This window comes from Triturus cristatus, chromosome 3_2 (genome assembly GCF_964204655.1).
Source record: "Triturus cristatus chromosome 3_2, aTriCri1.1, whole genome shotgun sequence".
NCBI classification, from domain to species: domain Eukaryota; kingdom Metazoa; phylum Chordata; class Amphibia; order Caudata; family Salamandridae; genus Triturus; species Triturus cristatus.
The window spans coordinates 84,656,098-84,675,166 of NC_140584.1; the positions used below are offsets into that span (position 1 = coordinate 84,656,098).

The following is a 19,069-nucleotide window of genomic DNA, read 5'->3' on the forward strand; positions in this document are numbered from 1 at the left end:
CGCCGAAATTGCCGCTTTCCACTTAAATTTATCGTCAATGACAATTCCCAGGTATTGGTAAGTGGGTGTTCTTTCCAGGGCTTCCCCTTTCACAAATAGTCTTTTAGGTTTCATGTTTTTCCTCCCCGCATGCATAGTAAAAGTTTTTTTAACATTTAAAAACAAGTTCAAACTTAACATGAATTCACAGTATCTATCCAATTCTCGCTGCAGTTCCACAGATGTTCTCGCTAAAATGACCGATGATTCAAAGACAAGATTTTCACAAGCCGCAAAGGAGCAGATAATTTGGGTATCATCTGCATATGATATGATCTTGGCGCGAAATGACTTAACCAAAGAGGCGAGAAGGGTAAGATAGATATTGAACAAAGTGAGGCTAAGGGTGGAGCAAAAGCAAAAAAGGAGTTAACCATCCTTCCTGTTCTCTATTGCCTAAAAAGTAAACCACTTAAGGGCCAGCCCCTTTGCTCCAATTCTCAGAAGGCGGTCCAATAAAGAAGGTAGGGGGTACCTATGATCCCAGGTCACCCAAGGTCACTATTACAAAGTATTTAGAGGGAAATGATATGCCCAAATAGTATCATATTATGCAAGGGATCTCAGGATGATAATGGTGGGTGGCCATCAGAGGGGATCCTTATTGTGGGAACTAGTTCCATTAGTGGGGTGGGTTAAGCTGCTGACACTGGAAGATGATTTGGCAGTCATATTCACATATGAAGGAGGCACTCATTGAGCTGTTTGGTCTAATCTCTGAAGAGTAAAGACAGAATGTTAGAAATATACTCAAGGGTACAATTCATATATGAATGGACTTTGTGGATGCTTCTGTGAAGTTACAGGAAGGCTGGATAAAGGGTAGCCAGGCAGATACCTAAGAGGCGCTCTACACTTTAGTTATAAAAGACCACATACCTACAAATTGTAGCTCAGAGAAGTTACTCAAGTATCTGATGGATTATTAATGATGTAGTCCTAGAGAGCTCGTGAAAAGAGATATTAATTGGGTACACAATAGGATGCCCAAAAAGTCCCAAGGTGGTGATCACAAGAAAGGATGGCAGTCCCCCTTCAGGGGAAAGACGGCGTCAAAAGTAAAAAGTCAGAAACTCCCAAGGAATCCCCTAAAGATGCCCAGGGGGAGCCCAGAGCCACATCCCATTCAAAGGGGAGAGGGTACCTGGGAAAGAATTTTGATGTTACAAAGGCTAGTGGTGGGCTACGACTGTAAATAGTTAGGGCACAAGAAGAGAGAATCTGTGTGCACCAAAACGTCACCCACCGGTGACCCTCCCAAAGGCACTGTGGGGTTGGAGGCTGTCCCTGGAAGCTGTAAGGGGTACACTTAGACCTCCTTAGTCTTCATATGTGAGATGAAAAGTGAACCAATGGCCCACTGGCCTGACAGTATGGAAAAATACAGGCAGTGGCCAGGAATCAATGGGATTAAAGTCCAGCTCCAGAGGAATACAGGTGCCAGCATCACCATGGTTATGGGTCAGCTTGCTTCCCCGTGACAGACCATACCAGATGAGGTGCACCAGATAGTAAGCTCTGACAATGTTATAAAATCACACCAATAGTAATGGTAGACTTTGAATGAGGAGGGGTTACAAGTCTATAGAAAATACCTGTGTCCCCTCTCATCCCAGTAGAGCGTCTGCTGGGCAGTGACCTCAAAACATCTACCTGGGCAGAGATGGAGAGAAGGACTCATGCAGCAATGCTTGGTCTCACTGAGTGTGTTTGTGTCCCAGCAAGAGGACATAAGTCCTTAAGATAACACCAAGGTACCTTGGAGCCTGGAACCACGGCTCAAGGCTCTAGTGGCAAGCGGAGGGGCAGAAAGTCTGGCAAGGCCACTTCCCAGTGTACCCAGACCTAGTGGAAAGTAATAGTGCCTTAAGAGGAGGCTGCATCTCTAAGAGATTTGTCTGACATGGAAGAAATTCAGGGAGCAGGAGGGCGCTTCAGAGCGCACATCAGCCAGGGACAAAAGACATGTCGACCTGTTGAAGGCCTGAGACAACTGGCTCCCCTCTGATAGCTTAGCACAAAAGCAGTCAGGCTTAACTTAGAGGGAATGTACAAAGTACACAAACAGTAACAAAGTGAAAGCAAAACACAAGAAAAATTCTCAAACTAATTTAGAAAAATAGAGTACATTTTAATGAACAAAATTATACCAGAACTACAAAGATCCTATCAGAAGAACCAGAGATATTACATTTCAAGGAATTAGGTAGGTATAGTGCATAAAGGCACAAGTGCCAATCACGGTCATCTAGTTGTGCTAGACCGGTGGAAAGTCACAAGTTCAGGCTGACTGCAATGGAGCATGGGCTGAATACAGGGACCAGGATAGTCCCACTGAAAAAATTACCTTCTCAAAGTCTGGCGCAAATTGTTCTGTTTGCGGTGGAGAAGGCCATGAGGAGCAGGGAAAGCGCTGTATTTGGTCATCCATATAGCACGCAGAGCAGGCCTGGCATCGTAGATGTTCATCGCTGTTGTGTGAAGGTGTCGCGGACGGTTATTGCTGGACCTTCCAATGATAGTCATCATGGTCTGTTATTGGTGTAGCACTAAGAGTCAAGTTCACTGGAGCTTCACATTGGTGGTTGTCCTGGGCATCAGATTTTTGACACGAAGGGGCAAGATTGCGATTGCCAAGAGCCCAACACTTTAGGATTTCCCCTTTTCATGAAGAGGAGGGAAGTCTGCTGCGAGCCATGGGTACATAACTTAGGAAGGCACCTCTTGGAGATCAGGCACTCACTGTAGCAGACACCATCAGGGTTCAGGGAGGTCCACTTGGAGGTCCCGGCAGGTAAAGTGCAGCAGTTCAGCTGTGCAGCAGCTACTGGGAGGCCTCTGGAGCTTGTTGTGTCCCTTTAGCTCAGAACAGGAGTCACTCAGGTAAGCTTACAATTAAGGGAGCAGGTACGGTCTTCCTTCTCAGAGAGCAGGGCAGGCCTTAAGCAGGAGGGTAGACCACTGGGGGACAAGGTAGGCCTCAGGCAGCAGGGCAGTCCTCTTGGGAACAAGGCAGTCCTTTTTCTGTAATGTCCACAGGTCCAAGAGGGTACTGAGGACGTGTTCTGAGGGTCTAATATTTATACCTGGCATCAGCCTTTAAAGTGGGTAGGGGGCTTCCATTTACTACCTCCACATCTGGTATTTAATTTTCTTTCCTTCCACTTCAAGACTTCAAGAAGTCTGTGATGACAAACTATTAGTGTCAGGTTATTTTTTGTATGCTGAAGGCAGGTCCCTTTAAAGTGCAAGAAGGGCAGTGAACAGCTCTGCCCCAGACACCCTGGCAGAATGGCCCATCCTGCTCACATCTAGTCCCAATTTTGTCACTGTCTGGAAGGAATACACAAAGTCTAACAGCAGAACCATTCACAATCGTGTGAGCCAGGACACTGGCCGAAGATACAAGTGGTTAGGGCAAGACAATGCAAACTTTCTAAAAGTGACATTTTTCAGAATTGTGGCTTGAAATCCAACTGTACCATTGAAGATAATTTGAAATTCAAATTCATTTTTGTCTAAACATGACATTTCTACCTGCTCTCAATCAAAGTTAGCACTTATAAAATGCAATAAAGCAACCCAATGTAAGTCAATAGGAGAGGTGGTCTTACAGTAGTGAAAAACGAATTCAGGAGTTTTTCACCATAAGGACATGAAAAATGTCAACCAACATGCCCTACGTTTTAATCACAGGGCAGCCTGCCCTATGAGCTTTCATGCATACCTTAGGAATGACATATGTGTATTAAAAAAGGAAGGCTTAAGCCTGGCAAAAAGTCTATTTTGCAAAGTCAAAAACAGAGTTTAGAACTGCACTGCACGCTGCAGTGGCAAGCCTGAGACAAGTATTGAAGTACCAAGTTAATTGGCGACTCAGTTAGTGCTGCAGACCCACTAGTAGGATTTTACAGGCCCTGGGTACATGCAGTACTATATACTAGAGACCTACAGGTAAAATAAATGTGTCAATGGTGTGCAGGCCAATTTTACTAAATTTTAGGGGGAGAGCAGTAGCACTTTAGTACTTGTCATCAGTGTTTAAGTGCACAGCTCTCTTAAAGTAAAAAAACAAATTCAGCAAAGTAGGAGTGGTAAAGGCACAATGTTTGGGGGTGACCCTTTAGAGATGGTCAGATCCACCATGAAGTAAATAAGAAATTAATCATTTTGGCTCAGTGGACAAATATGGAACATTGCATGAGTGGCATGTATCATACTATGACAATCTTGCTCTAATATAGGGACAGGAATGTTCTTAACAAGGAAGCCGATGATCTCAGGCTCAAGGTAGGTGATAGGCTGTAAGGTCTCCCCTGCTTTTTAAAACAAATATGAATATGCCCCGGGGAGGGTGGTCCGCAAGGCCCCTCCATACTACTGAAATTAGTGCCGGGGAGGTGGCGGTGCCTGGATTGGAAGGGTCCGCGAGGCCCCCCTATATTGTTTAAATTAGCCCCTGGGAGGTGATGGTCCCATGGGCAGGAGACTGGGAGGTCCCCCCATAAGTGACAATAGCCCTGGGCAGGTGGTGGTCCCTGGGACTGTGGGGGGGGGGTCCAGTGCTTTGATAAATGTAAAAATGATGTATTTGTATAGCGTGCAGCTACCCGGAGGCATCCCGGCGCTTGTACTCATACCGCTGTGGAACTCTTCCTGGCTTTTCCTATGAGATGTCCACTCCTGGGCACCCCAAGGTGAAAGCCAGGCATCCTTTGCGCTGTGGGGGCCGTTGTGGAGATTAAGCAAGCTATTGCCCAGAGTTGCAGAGTGGGACCCATGATTAGAATAGACACCGAGGCGAGAATTCACAGGTCCGGGGAATTTAAGTCCAAGAGCCGCCGAGGCGGGAATTGAACCCTGGTCCAGGCCAGACTTCTGCATCAGTGTCTGCCGCTCTAACCATTGAGCCACACTTCTCCACGATAATCCCTAGGAGGGGCCCCGTGTGCCCCCCTCCTAAATTTATCTTATGCCTATGGGACCTAAGCCACCTATTTTAAAGTTCGATCGGGAACCTGGGCTTGCTTTAAAAAAACAAAAATTGCCTCGCATTCGCAAATATCCCAATTTTGCAGCAATTAAAATATATATATATATTTATGCCTTGTTGGGGTCCCAGAGGACCCCACAACCATGGCTTGGGGGTCAGGGTATGCCTAACCTGCCCCCTTTTCTTTATTTTCAGTTTTGTTTGGGGGACTTGGTGAAGCTGAGCCCCAAGATGGCTGCCAGCACTTCCTGGCTGAAGTGTTGGCAGTCAATCAGAGCGGTGCATATCACCGCACATGCTTGTTATTTTTCACAAAGGCTTTGCGACCAGAGATGTATCGTCAACTTATCCTAATGTCTTTCGTAGACTTCGTTTACATACGGTCACTATGTATTTATATTTACTCCAAATGTAACTCATGTAATTGCTGTCATGCAAATTCCGTCAAGCTCCCTCATACTTTCGGGTTAAGTTCGGGCTATACAAAACTCGGTAAATTAAGAAAAATAAATACATTGCTGTGGCGATTCTTTTATAATTAGCGTTAAGCGACATATTTATAGCATTTCCAAGTTGTATCTAATGAATCCGGAATTTTAATAATTGATTTGTGCAATTTCACATCTCCACCTTATACTTAAGAAAAACCAATAAATTAAATTGGTATTTGTTTTTCGAATCCTACATATGTTATTATGTAAGATTTTTTTCTCATTGATACCTTTCACGGTTGTTGTTAATCTTATGGTGTGTTGTGAGTTGGTTTAAATTATTTTATGAAGGCCTAAATGTCATTTTAATAAATATTTGATATTTGCCTACTTTGTGGTTTTGCAATAAGTTTTATGAAACCGTATCGGAGATTTATGACGTTTATTTTGTTAGTTGGATTTCTTTGTGGGCAGCCTATGAGTTACCTTAAACGTATAGTACAAAACATTTAATGATCTTTTTCATCCAACAGGGAGTTCAACTTCGCCAGTATCAAGTACAGTACCTCCGACCCCAGGTAAGGGATAAGAAATACTTGCATGGTTCACTATAATGACAAGAATATGCCTAAAAATGCGTTCACTCAGGCTGTCTCCTTTTAAACCAGTGACCTTTCCGCTGTGCTTGTTTTCACCTTCATCTGTGGACCACTCTAGCCTTTAGGCTCCTACCCCTTTCTCTGTGATATGTACCTCTTTGCTCCCTTTCTGTATACCTATTTTACTTTATCGCTCTTACTTTTTCTTTATATCTCTCTCTGAGGGGCCTTTATGTTCCTGGCTCGCTCTACCTTCAAAAGTCTCCCCTTCTTTCCAGGTCCCATTATATCAATTGTCCAGTGAAGCATTACTATGGTAGCTGCTCTACAGCAAGATAGTACAGACCAGGTTTACCAACAGACCCAGCAAGAGGTACTTGATTTTCTCAAGTCTTCTGCAGTCTCTATACAGGTCTGAAGGTTGTTCTCATAATCAGCTGTGCATGGGCTGCGATGCTTGGCTGACTCTACATGCCGTCTGAAACTACTTGTCCTTAAGCAGTAGGGTGTCTTCTTCCTAGATTGTGATGGCAAAGTAGTTTCATTTAGCCCCAAGCAGAAAGTCTCTATGAATTCTCACGAATTTCTCAAAGTTTCTGCAGGTGAGTGGTTCAGGCAAACAATGTTTTGCCGGCACAATTAAACTGGGGCCAAAGAGGATTTATCCAGCAGGGGTAAAATGCTGTGGTGCAGTAAGGTGGCGGGGAGCGTGTTGGGGGGGGTAGTGGAATCTAACATGCAAAGGGAATGTGAAAACGAACTAAATAAATAAATAAAACTACTTACCTTGTGCTCGCTGATTCGCACACTTCGACTATGCAGCAAGTGCAAGGAGGGTTTATTCGTTTTCACATTCCCGTTGTATGTCGGATTCCACTACCCCCACCCTGCACCGATCCGCCCCGCCTCAGTGCCCACAGAATTTACCTGTGCGAGCCACTGCTGGATTTATCCTCAAAGCAGTCTCCTTTTGGTATCACAAATCACTTTGGTACACAAGCTTTGCTCCCCTGTTCAGTTTTTATGCAAGTTACAAGGGAAGTAGATTTGTGTAATACACATGTCTTGCATACTTTTCAGAACATTTTATGAAATTTAACAAAAAATGTATTTCACTATATTACTAGGCCCTAGTTCTGTTATTGTAAATTATTGCTTGGTCTATATATGTATGTTTCTTACTTGCACCCTTGAGCCCAACAGTCAGTCTGTGACAGAAGGCATAATACTGGTGCTGAAGGGCATGGTAAGACTACAAAAGATCATATTAGATATACTCACTCATAGCCTGGCTGCATCATCAAAGCTTTCTGTATTAAAATAAAACTGTACGATATAGTGCCACTTATACACGTGCTATATTGCCGACTATGATATACACTGTCAGTTTCCATATAACATATTCTTAAAGAAGGTTAGATTCATGAGTTGATAGAAATAGTTCAAGAAGACTGTATCTCATACAGAGTATTTCATCCTAAACATAACAGCTGATATACAATTTCCCCTTAACTCTTTTAGAAGGCCAACAAGGCAATGAAATAATTCTCTTTGAAGAAAAAAACTGAATGATTGTAATATAGTCTTATTTGTTTTTTATAAAAATAGATTACAATTAATGTTTTACTTCTGAAAGAAGTTTAGAATATAATTTTGTGGAATTTTAATGTTGCTCTAATGGAAAACTTCCCACCAAAAGGTAACACCTTCTCAGGTTCTAGATTGTATCGGTAGAAATATATCAGACCGTTATGGGGTGTGTGACCAGCTGGGCGTGAGTCTTTATAGGGATACTGGCTTTCCCATTTGAGGAGTATCTTATATTCACTATTAAAAATCGGTGCATATTAAATGACACATATTCTTGTTTTTAACTCAGTAAATCATTGAGATCCGTGGGCATTGCTAAGATACATTTGGCAAAAGACACACAATTGATGGACAGAATGCAGAACAAATCAAAACATTCACCCCCAGTCAAGAGATCTGGGTTCAATCCATCATTCTTTTGCTCACCATGCCACCCCATTTTAGACCTGGCCATATGCAAATCAGTCTTGACCCTGTGCCTCATGGGAACAGTCCAGTCCGAACTGCCAAGCCAGGTCCTACCTGGACCGGAAACAAGCATCCTAGGACCGGTTTCGGGGTTTCACCCCTCTTCAGCCAGCATAGCTTGATTCCAGTCGCACTGTGAGCCCAAGCCCCACGTCTGGGCATACCTAGTGCACTTAGGGCGAGAATGCAAAAGACACACAATTGATGGACGGAATGCAGAACAAATCAAAACATTCACCCCTAGTCAAGAGATCTGGGTTAAATCCATCATTCTTTTGCTCACCATGCCACCCCAGTTTAGACCTGTCCATATGAATCAAGCTATCCTGGCTGAAGAGGGGTGAAACCCCGAAACCGGTTCTAGGATGCTTGTTTCCGGTCCAGGGAGGACCTGGCTTGGCAGTTCGGGCTGGACTGTTCCCATGAGGCACAGCGTCAAGACTGATTTGCATATGACCAGGTCTAAACTGGGTTGGCATGGTGAGAAAAAGAATGATCGATTTAACCCAGATCTCTTGATTGGGGTGATTGTTTTGATTTGTTCTGCATTCCGTCCATCAATTGTGTGTCTTTTGCTTTCTCGCCCCAAGATACATATGGGGCTATCTGGAGTTGTGCCATTATGACTTGCGGGATGGAGTGGAATACATTCATTGCACATCCTTTGGAGGCTGAGATGGCGATATTTATGTAACTTGCCTCACTAGAGAGTCAGGAGATATGAATATGATATTCAAGAAGCAATACTGAGTCTCAAGCTGGCATCCCAGAGTTAGTGAGCTCATTGCAAGCTTCAAGAGCTGGAGGCCCAACGCCTGGCACCTCGCTGAAAGAAGAAATACAGATCTGGGGCTGCATTATAGATGCAGCGCATTTCCCTTCATTTCACTGGGTGCACCTTTTAAAAGGTGCACCTAGCGCAATGAAGGGAATTGCACCGTATTATAATGAATGCACTGCCCCCAAGGCAGTTGCGAACTCAGGCTGCCCTCAGGGCAGCGCATTCATGTGAAACCCGTGTTTTCACAGTGCAGGCAGCTACCCTTCTGCACTTTTAAAGGGGTTTAGAGATCCTCTTGCAGGTGAGTCCACTGCACCCGCCTGCAGGGGGATGTCTGGGGGGGTTCATAGGACCCCTTGCAGAGGGCTTGTCTCAAGAGGGGCAGAGGCAAAGGGATTCCCTCATTTGCATGTAGCACGCCCCTATGCAAATGAGTGAACGCCCTTTTGAAGATAGCGCTGGTGCTGTATGTGCGCCAGCGCTATCGATAGTACAGAAGGGGTCGCACAAGTCTCTGAAGACCCTTCTGTAATACCAAAGTGCCCTGGTGGCACGCTGCGTAATACAGCCCCTGACAGTCGTAAGGACATTAAGACCTGCAGAGTGGAAAGTAAATCAGAAAAAACAATTGTCTGCTACTTCAAGGAATGCCCAGGAACCACTAACCCAAGTTGGCCACTTTGGCCAGAAGTAGGTGAATATCAGGTGAAAATAGCTGACTCACGGGGTGATATGGAGGACATCCCAGTTTTCCCTAAATCTAGTGTTTAATGGAACTGTATTTACATTCTGCTTCTATTACTCTTACAGGAATGCTTCAGAGCACTGGAACACTGAATGCAACCAAACCAGGCAATATTACAAATATGCAAATTAGTAAACATAGCTCTAACCAGCCTGGATAAAATGTAGGTAGGACAGGGATGTCAAGCCAAACGGAGAACATTGGGACTTCTGGGTGACAATCCACGAAATTACCCAAACTAGGTTTTGTTCCTTTCCAAAACATGGTTTAGCACAATAATTGCAATGAGCCTTTTTTCATCCTGAATGTGCTCCTGCTAAACAAAACAAATGCATTTAGTGCAAATAACACCCAGAAGAAAATAACTGCTTGATAACCTCAGAAACCAATGTAAGTTTGTTTTGCATTTTGTTCCTACTTATTTGAAATGGACATAAGGATAGCTACAACCAAAATAATCAGACTTAAATATGGAATGCGAATTCAGGGAAATATGACTCTGCCACCTTTGGGATTTCCGAACATATTCTAAATAACTTTCGCCATGTTAAAATGAATCATTCTGTTATTTAAATAATGATAATGTGTAACTTTTTATTTACAGCTGAAAAGATCTTTATAAAATATGCGAATTCTGCATTCTTCCATGCATTGTTTGAGTTTCTGTCAACTATCTGCTAAACGCTCTTGTGTTTTAAGATTTTCCATTTTCTAAAATCACTAACGATTTTCCTGCACATGACTTTGAGAGCCTGCCAGGGTCATAGCCTATTGTGTTTGAATTAGGTTCACGTAATGCAATTGGACATATAATAGTTCTGTTGAATTAATTTCGTCGATAACACCACATGACACTTGAATGGAGTTACCTTGATTTCTGTGTTGCCCTCTCATAAAAAAATAATTACATTGTATTTATACAAACCAAATAAATCAGTTATGGCTCATCAGATTTACTGTATTCAGACATAAACACAGCCTTGAGTTGCACGTCCAGGTTGTAATAAAACATATTTCATCCTAAACCAGGTGATTTCTGTTCCAACAAACCCTGTCAAACGGACGCAGCTACCTGCATAAACATACAACATGGGCATGTCTGTCGATGCCCGTATGGCTTCTATCATGCAGCGAATATTTGTACTCAAGGTAAGGCAGTACCAGCATATCAAGCATTGTAACACAAACACTCGCAAACTTGTCTTGAGACAGATACAAAGGAAATCATTTGTGTGTTAAAAAGTATTTGTGAAAATAACTGAATGTCTTATGCCAAAATATTGTAATAAATGTTTTTTTTCCTCTTTTATTTTAATCAAGTGATGATAAAAAAAGATGGGTACAAGCAAACAGGATAACTAGACACACAACATGCTGTAGAAGTAGTGGCCTGTTCACAAAGGTAAATGTACAGGTGCACATTTACTCGTGTAAATCTACCACTGCACCTAGTAGTAACACTTCATTGCTATTCGCCATTTCCAAGTGTACACTTACTCCTAAGGGCAGACTTACATGTCTCCAGACCCCGATGAAGCCCCCTACACTGGGATTTAAGAGTGTAACCTCCATCAACATCGCAGAGATCTCCCAGTGAAAGTATAGGGAGAATAATTAAAGCTTATTAATATTTTGCAAACATTTTAAATATTTTAATGTACAATATTAATGTTAAATCATTTTATATCATTATTTTAAGGCCTAACGTTAATAAAATATTGCAGCATATTAACTTAAATGTGTATCTAATAATTAGTTGAATACAATATTTTCAAATTTTTTGATAATATTTCTTAAAGAAGTATTTGAAAAAATCCCCTTTACAGTCTGTTTTACATTTTTTAATATTTATGTATTAAAATGTTTTAAACATTGTATGTAGAATTAATGTAACTTTTTTTTTTTCAACAACAGTTTAAAAGTTGAATTTAATTGTAATTTTAAAATACGTGAGTATTTTAGCAGTACTACTATAGTACTATTGCCCACACTACAAAATGCAGTTTATGATTAGGCCCGAATGTGCCAACAGATAATGGGCTTGATTCACAAATTGCATTTTGTAGTATATAAAGTAGTGTTAGAGTAGAACTCCTTACAAAACTACAAAGTGCAATTCACTACCCTACATGCTTAGACCTCTGTCTCCGCCACGCCTAACTTTCCATTCTGGAGATCTCAGCCACGATGGCAGAGTTGTCTACCAATGTAAAATAGGGTTATAAAGTTACTAGACCTAACTTTACGGTTCTAATTTAAAAGGTATTTTACAATTGGAAATTGTGAACAGCAAGAAAGTGTAACGCTACTACTAAGTGTAGTAGTAAATCTGCATGTGAGTAGATCTACATGTGTATATTTAACTTTGTGAATTGGACCTATAGTGTATAAAACATGAGTTGTTGCCTATTTTTAATGTGTATCCAACCTGGATTAACCACAACATATCCACGTTTCAGAAAATAATGTAATGCCAACTTTATCTTCACATATTTTTTTGAAGAAAATTGAATTACTCACGGGGGACGATCTTCTGTCTGAGTATTTGAGTGCATTGATTTTTCACTTTTTATCATTGCTTATCGTAAACCTTGCAAACAGTTTACATCAATAACTACTTTCGATCTCAGAAAAATCCAGCAGATGACGACCAAAGTGTGGGAAGCACCTCCTTGACTTTCCAGCATGAATGTTTGACATTATTTATGGCAGACATACACCTGTTTTACTTAAAACATTTCTCATCCCTTAGTCCAGCTTATGTTAGTGAATAGGGTACATTATGGCAATTTACTACAGAAAACTGTACATGGAAAAATATCCATCTCTGGAACTTTTCCATCTCATGATTGCAATAGACATAGACAACTCAAGCTTTGCTCTTGTTTTCCATGGTCACTCAGAATCCATCAATGAAAATCATCATTGTTGTTGATGCCTACTATAGGAACAAAATCTTCACACTGTGCAGACAACTGTGTCATAATGCCTCATCAACTTTTCTGGCATTATGGTGCAAGGGTGTTTGTGTTGTTGGCATGATTGTTTTTGTGCCGGAAGGGACACCTTTCTGCACAAAAACAATTATTGGAGGTGTTTCCTCCTTATATGTGTGCTGCAGAATGCAGCATCCATAGAAAGAGGAAAATATGAGGAGAAATAATGTTATTTCTCCTCATTACGCCACCCCTGGGAAGGCGCATGGTTTTTACACATTCCCAGATATATATGCCATGATGGAAATTTGGAAATGAGTCAAAAACTTAGGGGGGTTGCATGAGAACACCTACTGCAACACCCATGGCACTCGTCCCCAATGCAGTGTGAGACAGCGCAGCGAGCGTCACTCCATAGCTACAAGGCCATGAAAAGCCACTCAGATATGGGTCTGCAATGTGCGCTGTTGAAGCGTCAGAATAAGTGATGCTCTGGTCGTGCACCGGGCTTGTAAATAAGCCCTTGAAACTACATCAGATTTTATTACATTTACATATGCACAGTTATGGAGCTTTTCAGAGATTCGGTTAGGATCACTCACCAATGGCAGGATGTCTGTCTAGGCTTATACCACAGGAAGTCCAAAATCAGAATAAGAAATACATTATTGTCTGTTGTGCAAGAAGAATCTTTCCTAACCTAGCGGTGGAAAAACGGAAGGGCTGTATCTATTTCTGTCTGACTTGTTGCCCTCCAGGGCCTGATTTAAAAACCTTGACCAATTTTTGTATTATTGGTTTATTTTTCTTATTACATGTTTCCCTTTTTGCCTATACACCTTTGTTGGCCATAACCTGCTTCAGGCACTTAACATATTTATTTATTGATTGAGTTAGCACCGTGTTTTGCCTTTTGATTAAGAGTGCTGTCTGCAAAAAAAAAAAGATTAATGACTGAAAGGGGGAGGGGAAGTTCTATTGGTGCAGAGGTAATGAACTGTGGATTACCTTCTTCAATCACAACCCCTCTTCAGTTGAAGCTTGAATATTAAACCATGTTAATGGATGTGTAAATTGAATTGCTTAAGCCATTGTTTTTTAAACATGAATTTGCTAGAACAACAGCGTTTAACTTACCCTTATGTCAACAATATATCTTATGTGTTGGACTTGGCCCTTTTTGCAGGGTCATCCCTGAACTTTTTGCCTTCCTCCTATATTTTTTCTGACCTGTTGTTGGCTGTTTTATGACTCTGGGCACTTTACCACTGCTGATCAGTGCTAAAGTGCATATGCTCTCCCTATTATGAATTGATGTATGAATTAGTGATTCCATGATTGGTTGGTTTGGTTTACCTGTCATACCCTAGTTCAGTGCACCAGGAGTGCCCAGGGCTGGTAATCCAAATGCTGATGGTGGGCTTGCAGCACTGGTTGTGCCACCCACAGAAGCAGCCTGTAAAAGTGTGTGTAAGGCCTGCCATTGCAGAGCCTGCGTGCAGTCTGGTTCTGTCATGCTGACTGGGCAAGTGCACCCACTTGCCAGTCCCTAAACCCTCCCTTTTCTTCATATCAGACACCCCTATGGTAGGCCCAAGGGCAGGGTGCATTGTAAGTATAAGGTAGGGCATGCCCTGGTGTGTGTGGAAAGTCCTAATAGTGAATTACAGCCATTTTCGTTTTTCACGATTGCAAGGATACCTGTTCCCCATGGGCCAGAATGGGCAGCTTGATTACAACATCCTATATTCCTAACTGACTCAGGGAACATGGTAGCAATTCAAGTTTAGTATGCCTGAACTCAAAATGATAAAATACATCTTTTAGTGAAGTTGGTTTTAACATTCTGTGTTTGAAAATACCACTTTTGTCTTGTCTAACCATCCAAACCTGCCTCTGCTAGGTTGTGTATTCCTTGTCTGGAGTTTGAGTGACGGGCTGGGGAATTCCAGGGGGCTGGGGAATTCCCGGAGACAGGGTGAGTCAGCACAGGGCTGAATAGAGAGATCTCCATGTAGATGGGTGGGAGGAGTTGCACCTGGGACCTGAATAGGGCTGTGCTTTCCCTCCACAATGCTGGCTCCACCTCCTGTGGTGCGTCTGATGTCTCTTCCCTGCACTCTGAAAGGAAAGAAGGAGTCATGCAAACAAAGTGCTCCAGGACTGACCAGAACTGGTTTGGACTAGGCAAAGACCTCTCTGCCTTCAGAGAACAGAGAGAAACTGTGTATAAAAAGGGGGGCCCAGGTCCCAGCACTTTAGATCACTTTGGGAAACAAGAAGAAACCTTTGCTGAGGAGTGGAACCAGAGGAAACTGAGGAGAGACTATCTCTAAGCTGAAGTGCTGCTTGGGGGATTGGCCTGCAGTGGTTGCCTGACTGCCAAAGAAAGGAGAAAGGACTTTGTGTGCATTTTCGTTCAGCTTGTGTAAGGATCTCCAAGGGCTTGGAAAAGAGCTTGCCTCCTGCTGAAGTCTCAGGGACAACAGACTTCAACCCCCAGCTCCCCAGAGTTCTTTGGAAGTGCCTGCTGCTGTTTTGGGCCTTCTGAGGGACTGCGTGTCGCAAGGAGCTGGAAGCGCGACTCACGGAGAAGAAGCGTGTCACCGTTGCAGCCGCTGCCGTCACATCTCTGAACAAGGGTGTCGCCACTGTCGCATTGCACCGCTTCAAGAAAAGCGCCTCGCATCCACAGAGAATCGTGCCGCCCTCGGAGCTGCTGTCGTCGCATCACTGAACAAGGGTGTCACTGCTGCAACTGTCGCATCGAGCGGAAGCGTCTCGCATCGTTGGAGAAGAGTGTCGCCGCTAAAGCCGCTGTCGTCGCATCACTGGACAGGGGTGTCGCCGCTGCAGCTGACGTATCGAGCTGAGATATCTCGCAACGTCGGAGAAGCGTACCGCATCAGGAAGATCTTCAGGTCTTTATTACTTTGCACCAAAATCTTCAATGCATCACCGTCCTTGCAACACTTTCGTTGCCCTGCGTGTCGCATCTAAAGGTACATTGAACTAACATCGCACTTTAAGAACTAAAAAGAACTAAGCTAAACTACCATTTTAAGTAACAGTATTGTAGATTTTTGTCGTATATGGTCTTGTGTTAAATCTATATAAAGAATACTTATTTTTGATATAAAACTTGTGAGGTGTCCATCTGTAGTGTTGTCACTTGATTACTGTATGTGTTCACTAATGCTTTACACACTGCCTCTGAGATAAGCCTGTCTGCTCGTGCCAAGCTACCAAGGGGGTGAGCAGGGGTTATTTTAGGAGTGTACCCCCTACCCTGACTAGAGGCAAGGGTCCCTAATTGTCACAAGTACCTACATGTGCCAACTAGAGACCCCCAAATCTAACATTATTTTATCAATAACCCACAAAGCACTAGTCAATATAGTTAACACAGTTTTGTAATTTTTTCTCAATTATGGGCCTCCCCAAAGCAAAGTAAAGAGATAAAGCATTTTGAAATACTGCTTTCTGGTCTCTAAAGCCGCAACCAAAGATGTTGGGTGGAATGTTTTCAAAAGTCTCACCCACTGGTTAATTGCTCCAGTCAAGGAACAACCGCATAAAAATCAAGGCCAATCAAACCAATCCTCTTCCTCAGCCGCCCTCCCTTCATCTCCTCACGCTCTCTCTCCCTCACTTTCCATACAGGCACTCTCTCTCACTCACTCCAGCTCTCTCGTTCCTTCTCTCCCTTCCTTAGTTTCTCTCTCTCCAAGCCCCATGTGCCTGTTAGTCTCTGGGAGCTCGGAAATTCGACAGAGACACCTGCAGTGCTCCTGGGCTTTCAAAAGCAGACTCCAATGCTTCCAGCCCACATGGAAAATGCCCTATTGAAAAGAAGCCAGTCTGGCCCTGATGAAAATGAGTTTTGCTCCAGACTGTTCCTAGTGGAGCCGTACCAAGTCTGATTTGCATATAGCTGACCTCTGTCACCACTCACTGACATTAATTCAAACATCACACCCATTACGTTTATTTTAAATTAAGGACAGGAAAGTATTTGAGCTTTCCTTTCTGGCTCTTGCTCCTAGTAAGTGGTGAGCAAAACTGTAAACTTCTTTTTAAATTTTTGTGAATTGCCTTTTGAGTGGCCTGAAGTTATCAGGCATTGCAGTTTAAGGGTTTGGGAAGTTGGCTGACTTTTTGATCATTGCTTGAAAGATAAGTCTACAAAAAAAAAAAAAATACAATTTGAGCGAGAGAATTCTCCCAAAAGTATTTTTTGGTAGAGACTGCTCATCTTTTTTTCAATTAGCAAATTTAAACCCCACATGTCAGGCCCTACAATAAAATGGATGGAACCTCATTTATATTTGGCCTGAAACACTGATTGCTGGGCGCAGGTATTTTTTTCTAAATTAGGCACTTTGTCATTTTTTGGGTGTCCACCAGCGAGTGAAGTTTTGAGGTGGCAATTACATATTTATACCTATTTTGTAGACTATCATTTCTGGTTGTTTTTCACATTTTCAGAATATCTATTTTTAAATTAAAAATCGAATAATAGCTGATCGAAGTGAGTTTTTATATTGTGAACAGATAGTTGTTAACTTATGGCGTGTTCTTATGATTATCATATGTTTCCCTACACAATTAGTGCTGTATTTAAATGTACTCGATATACAGAAATCGGATTACTTGGCTTGGATTGGCTTTCCATATAACTTTCCTAATATGATCCTCTTGCTATGATGAGATAATGATATTGAGGCTGTGGAATTGCATTGACTTAAAATGAAAGATGTATGCTAGAATTAAAAATGCACGTTTTGCTCATTTATGTGTACTGTTGCTAAACACCTTGCTATAATGGTTTTCTTAGGAAAACAGTTCTTTGGAACAGTAAATCTAAACAAACCGTATTCACCGGCCTTTGAAGAACCAGGGTCTGCAGAATATAAACAGCTATATCAGGAAGTCCAAGACTTTGTAAGTTATAGCATGTTTTGTTAACTCCAATCATACCAGTTTTGAAAATGCTTGATTTAATACATTAAGTAGCATTAGAGTTGTATGCATTTTGCAGGCGTGGGGTGTTTGACTGGTGGGATCCAGGAACACCCCACCCAAGTTACTATTACAGTACCTGACCACCTGTTCTTGGCTCTTGAACCCGATCTGTTTTGCATGTGCAGAGAAGACACTGAGAGTAAGACTAAGAGTTTGGTGGAGGCTTTACACTGCCATAGATCCCACCTGCTTTATTACCAGTGCATTATATCCTATGGCACTTGTAATACTGTGGACGTCACGTTTGTGAGCCGTACTTGTTCGCCAAGCTCTAAAGCAGGCCATCTGTTGTCAATATCGGTCTTTTATTCAGTTTTGTGTATTATTGCAGTTGCTCTTTGTATCGTTCTTGCATTATTTATTCTTAGTCCCTTTGTTGAATATGTAACGTACACTGCATTGTTTGCGTATTTCAAAGGACTTGTTTGGCGTTCAGGTGACAAATGTTTTGCCGTGAACTTAGGTGTGCTCTCTCCTATATCAAGCTGTTCAAATAGTAGCAGTGGGATTTTCAGTTAAACACATGGTGAGACCAGAAAACATCCACTGCAAGCACATATTTTCTACATGCTGAAAAAACGAGGATATGGTAAGTACATAAGTAAATAGTAAATTTATATAGCACATTATACACTAGAGCATTTCTAAGCACTCAGGTGCAAGATGGCATGAAATACTTATGAGAATAGAAGCATCTTAGTCATAAGCCAAAACCTCTGGTAGGAAGGAGGGTTCTGTCCTTAGTGAAGTAAGAAGATTGTTTCATAATTTAGGATGAAGGAGGGGACAGGGCTCCCTCCCATCCATGCATGTTTGGTGCAGGAAGGGTGGATGGGCTTGTGCATCGTAGCATGCGGAAAGATTGGATAGTAGATTTTTCCCATGTCAATTTTCCGAGGCAGTATTGGAGAGGGCCATGTCCTCCATGTACAGGCACTTGAAAGCAACCCTACCCTCAGCGTTGGGGCAGTGAAGTTTGATTGAGACTGTAGACACATGGAGCTCCTTTTTTTTGGATTCATGATCAGTCTTACGCCATAATTTTGCGTGACCTGCACCCATGCAAGATTCTTTTTAGCCTTAGATACACGTGTAGGTGCCTGTGTGCCAAGGAAACAGACTATATGGACACAATATATGATGCTAATCAATCCTTTATTGAACTGCCCTTTCTGTTACTTTTGTTCTTTTTTAGAGGAGGAGCATGAATCCACCCATGCTGTCCCCATCACCCACTATAGCAGAAAATCCAATTTTTATCTAGAAGCATCTAATCTTATCAAATTGGAGTTTGTTGGGTGAGTCAAGCTACTCCCAGTGCTGAGGAATTTGTAATGCTCATGTTTTTGTGTGGCAGTAGCTGGCATGACGTGGGTTGTGTGGCTGGTGATTGCTTTGAATCATCAGCATATGGTCCACTGCGTTCAGAGTGGGGAAGATCCTCTAACTCTGATGTCTGTCC

The 19,069-nt window shown here is 42.4% G+C and overlaps 1 protein-coding gene across 21 annotated transcripts in view; it reads left to right on the forward strand.

Moving 5' to 3' along the window:
* Nucleotides 1-19,069, forward strand: part of MUC13 (mucin 13, cell surface associated) — a 772,367-nt gene that overhangs the window by 261,305 nt on the left and 491,993 nt on the right. For all 21 annotated transcript variants that reach the window (XM_085647277.1, XM_085647282.1, XM_085647279.1 and 18 more), the window contains 3 exons: nt 5,997-6,041; nt 10,676-10,795; nt 17,420-17,526. In XM_085647277.1, coding sequence (XP_085503403.1) covers nt 5,997-6,041; nt 10,676-10,795; nt 17,420-17,526 — 272 coding nt within the window. The remainder of the gene's footprint in view (nt 1-5,996; nt 6,042-10,675; nt 10,796-17,419; nt 17,527-19,069) is intronic.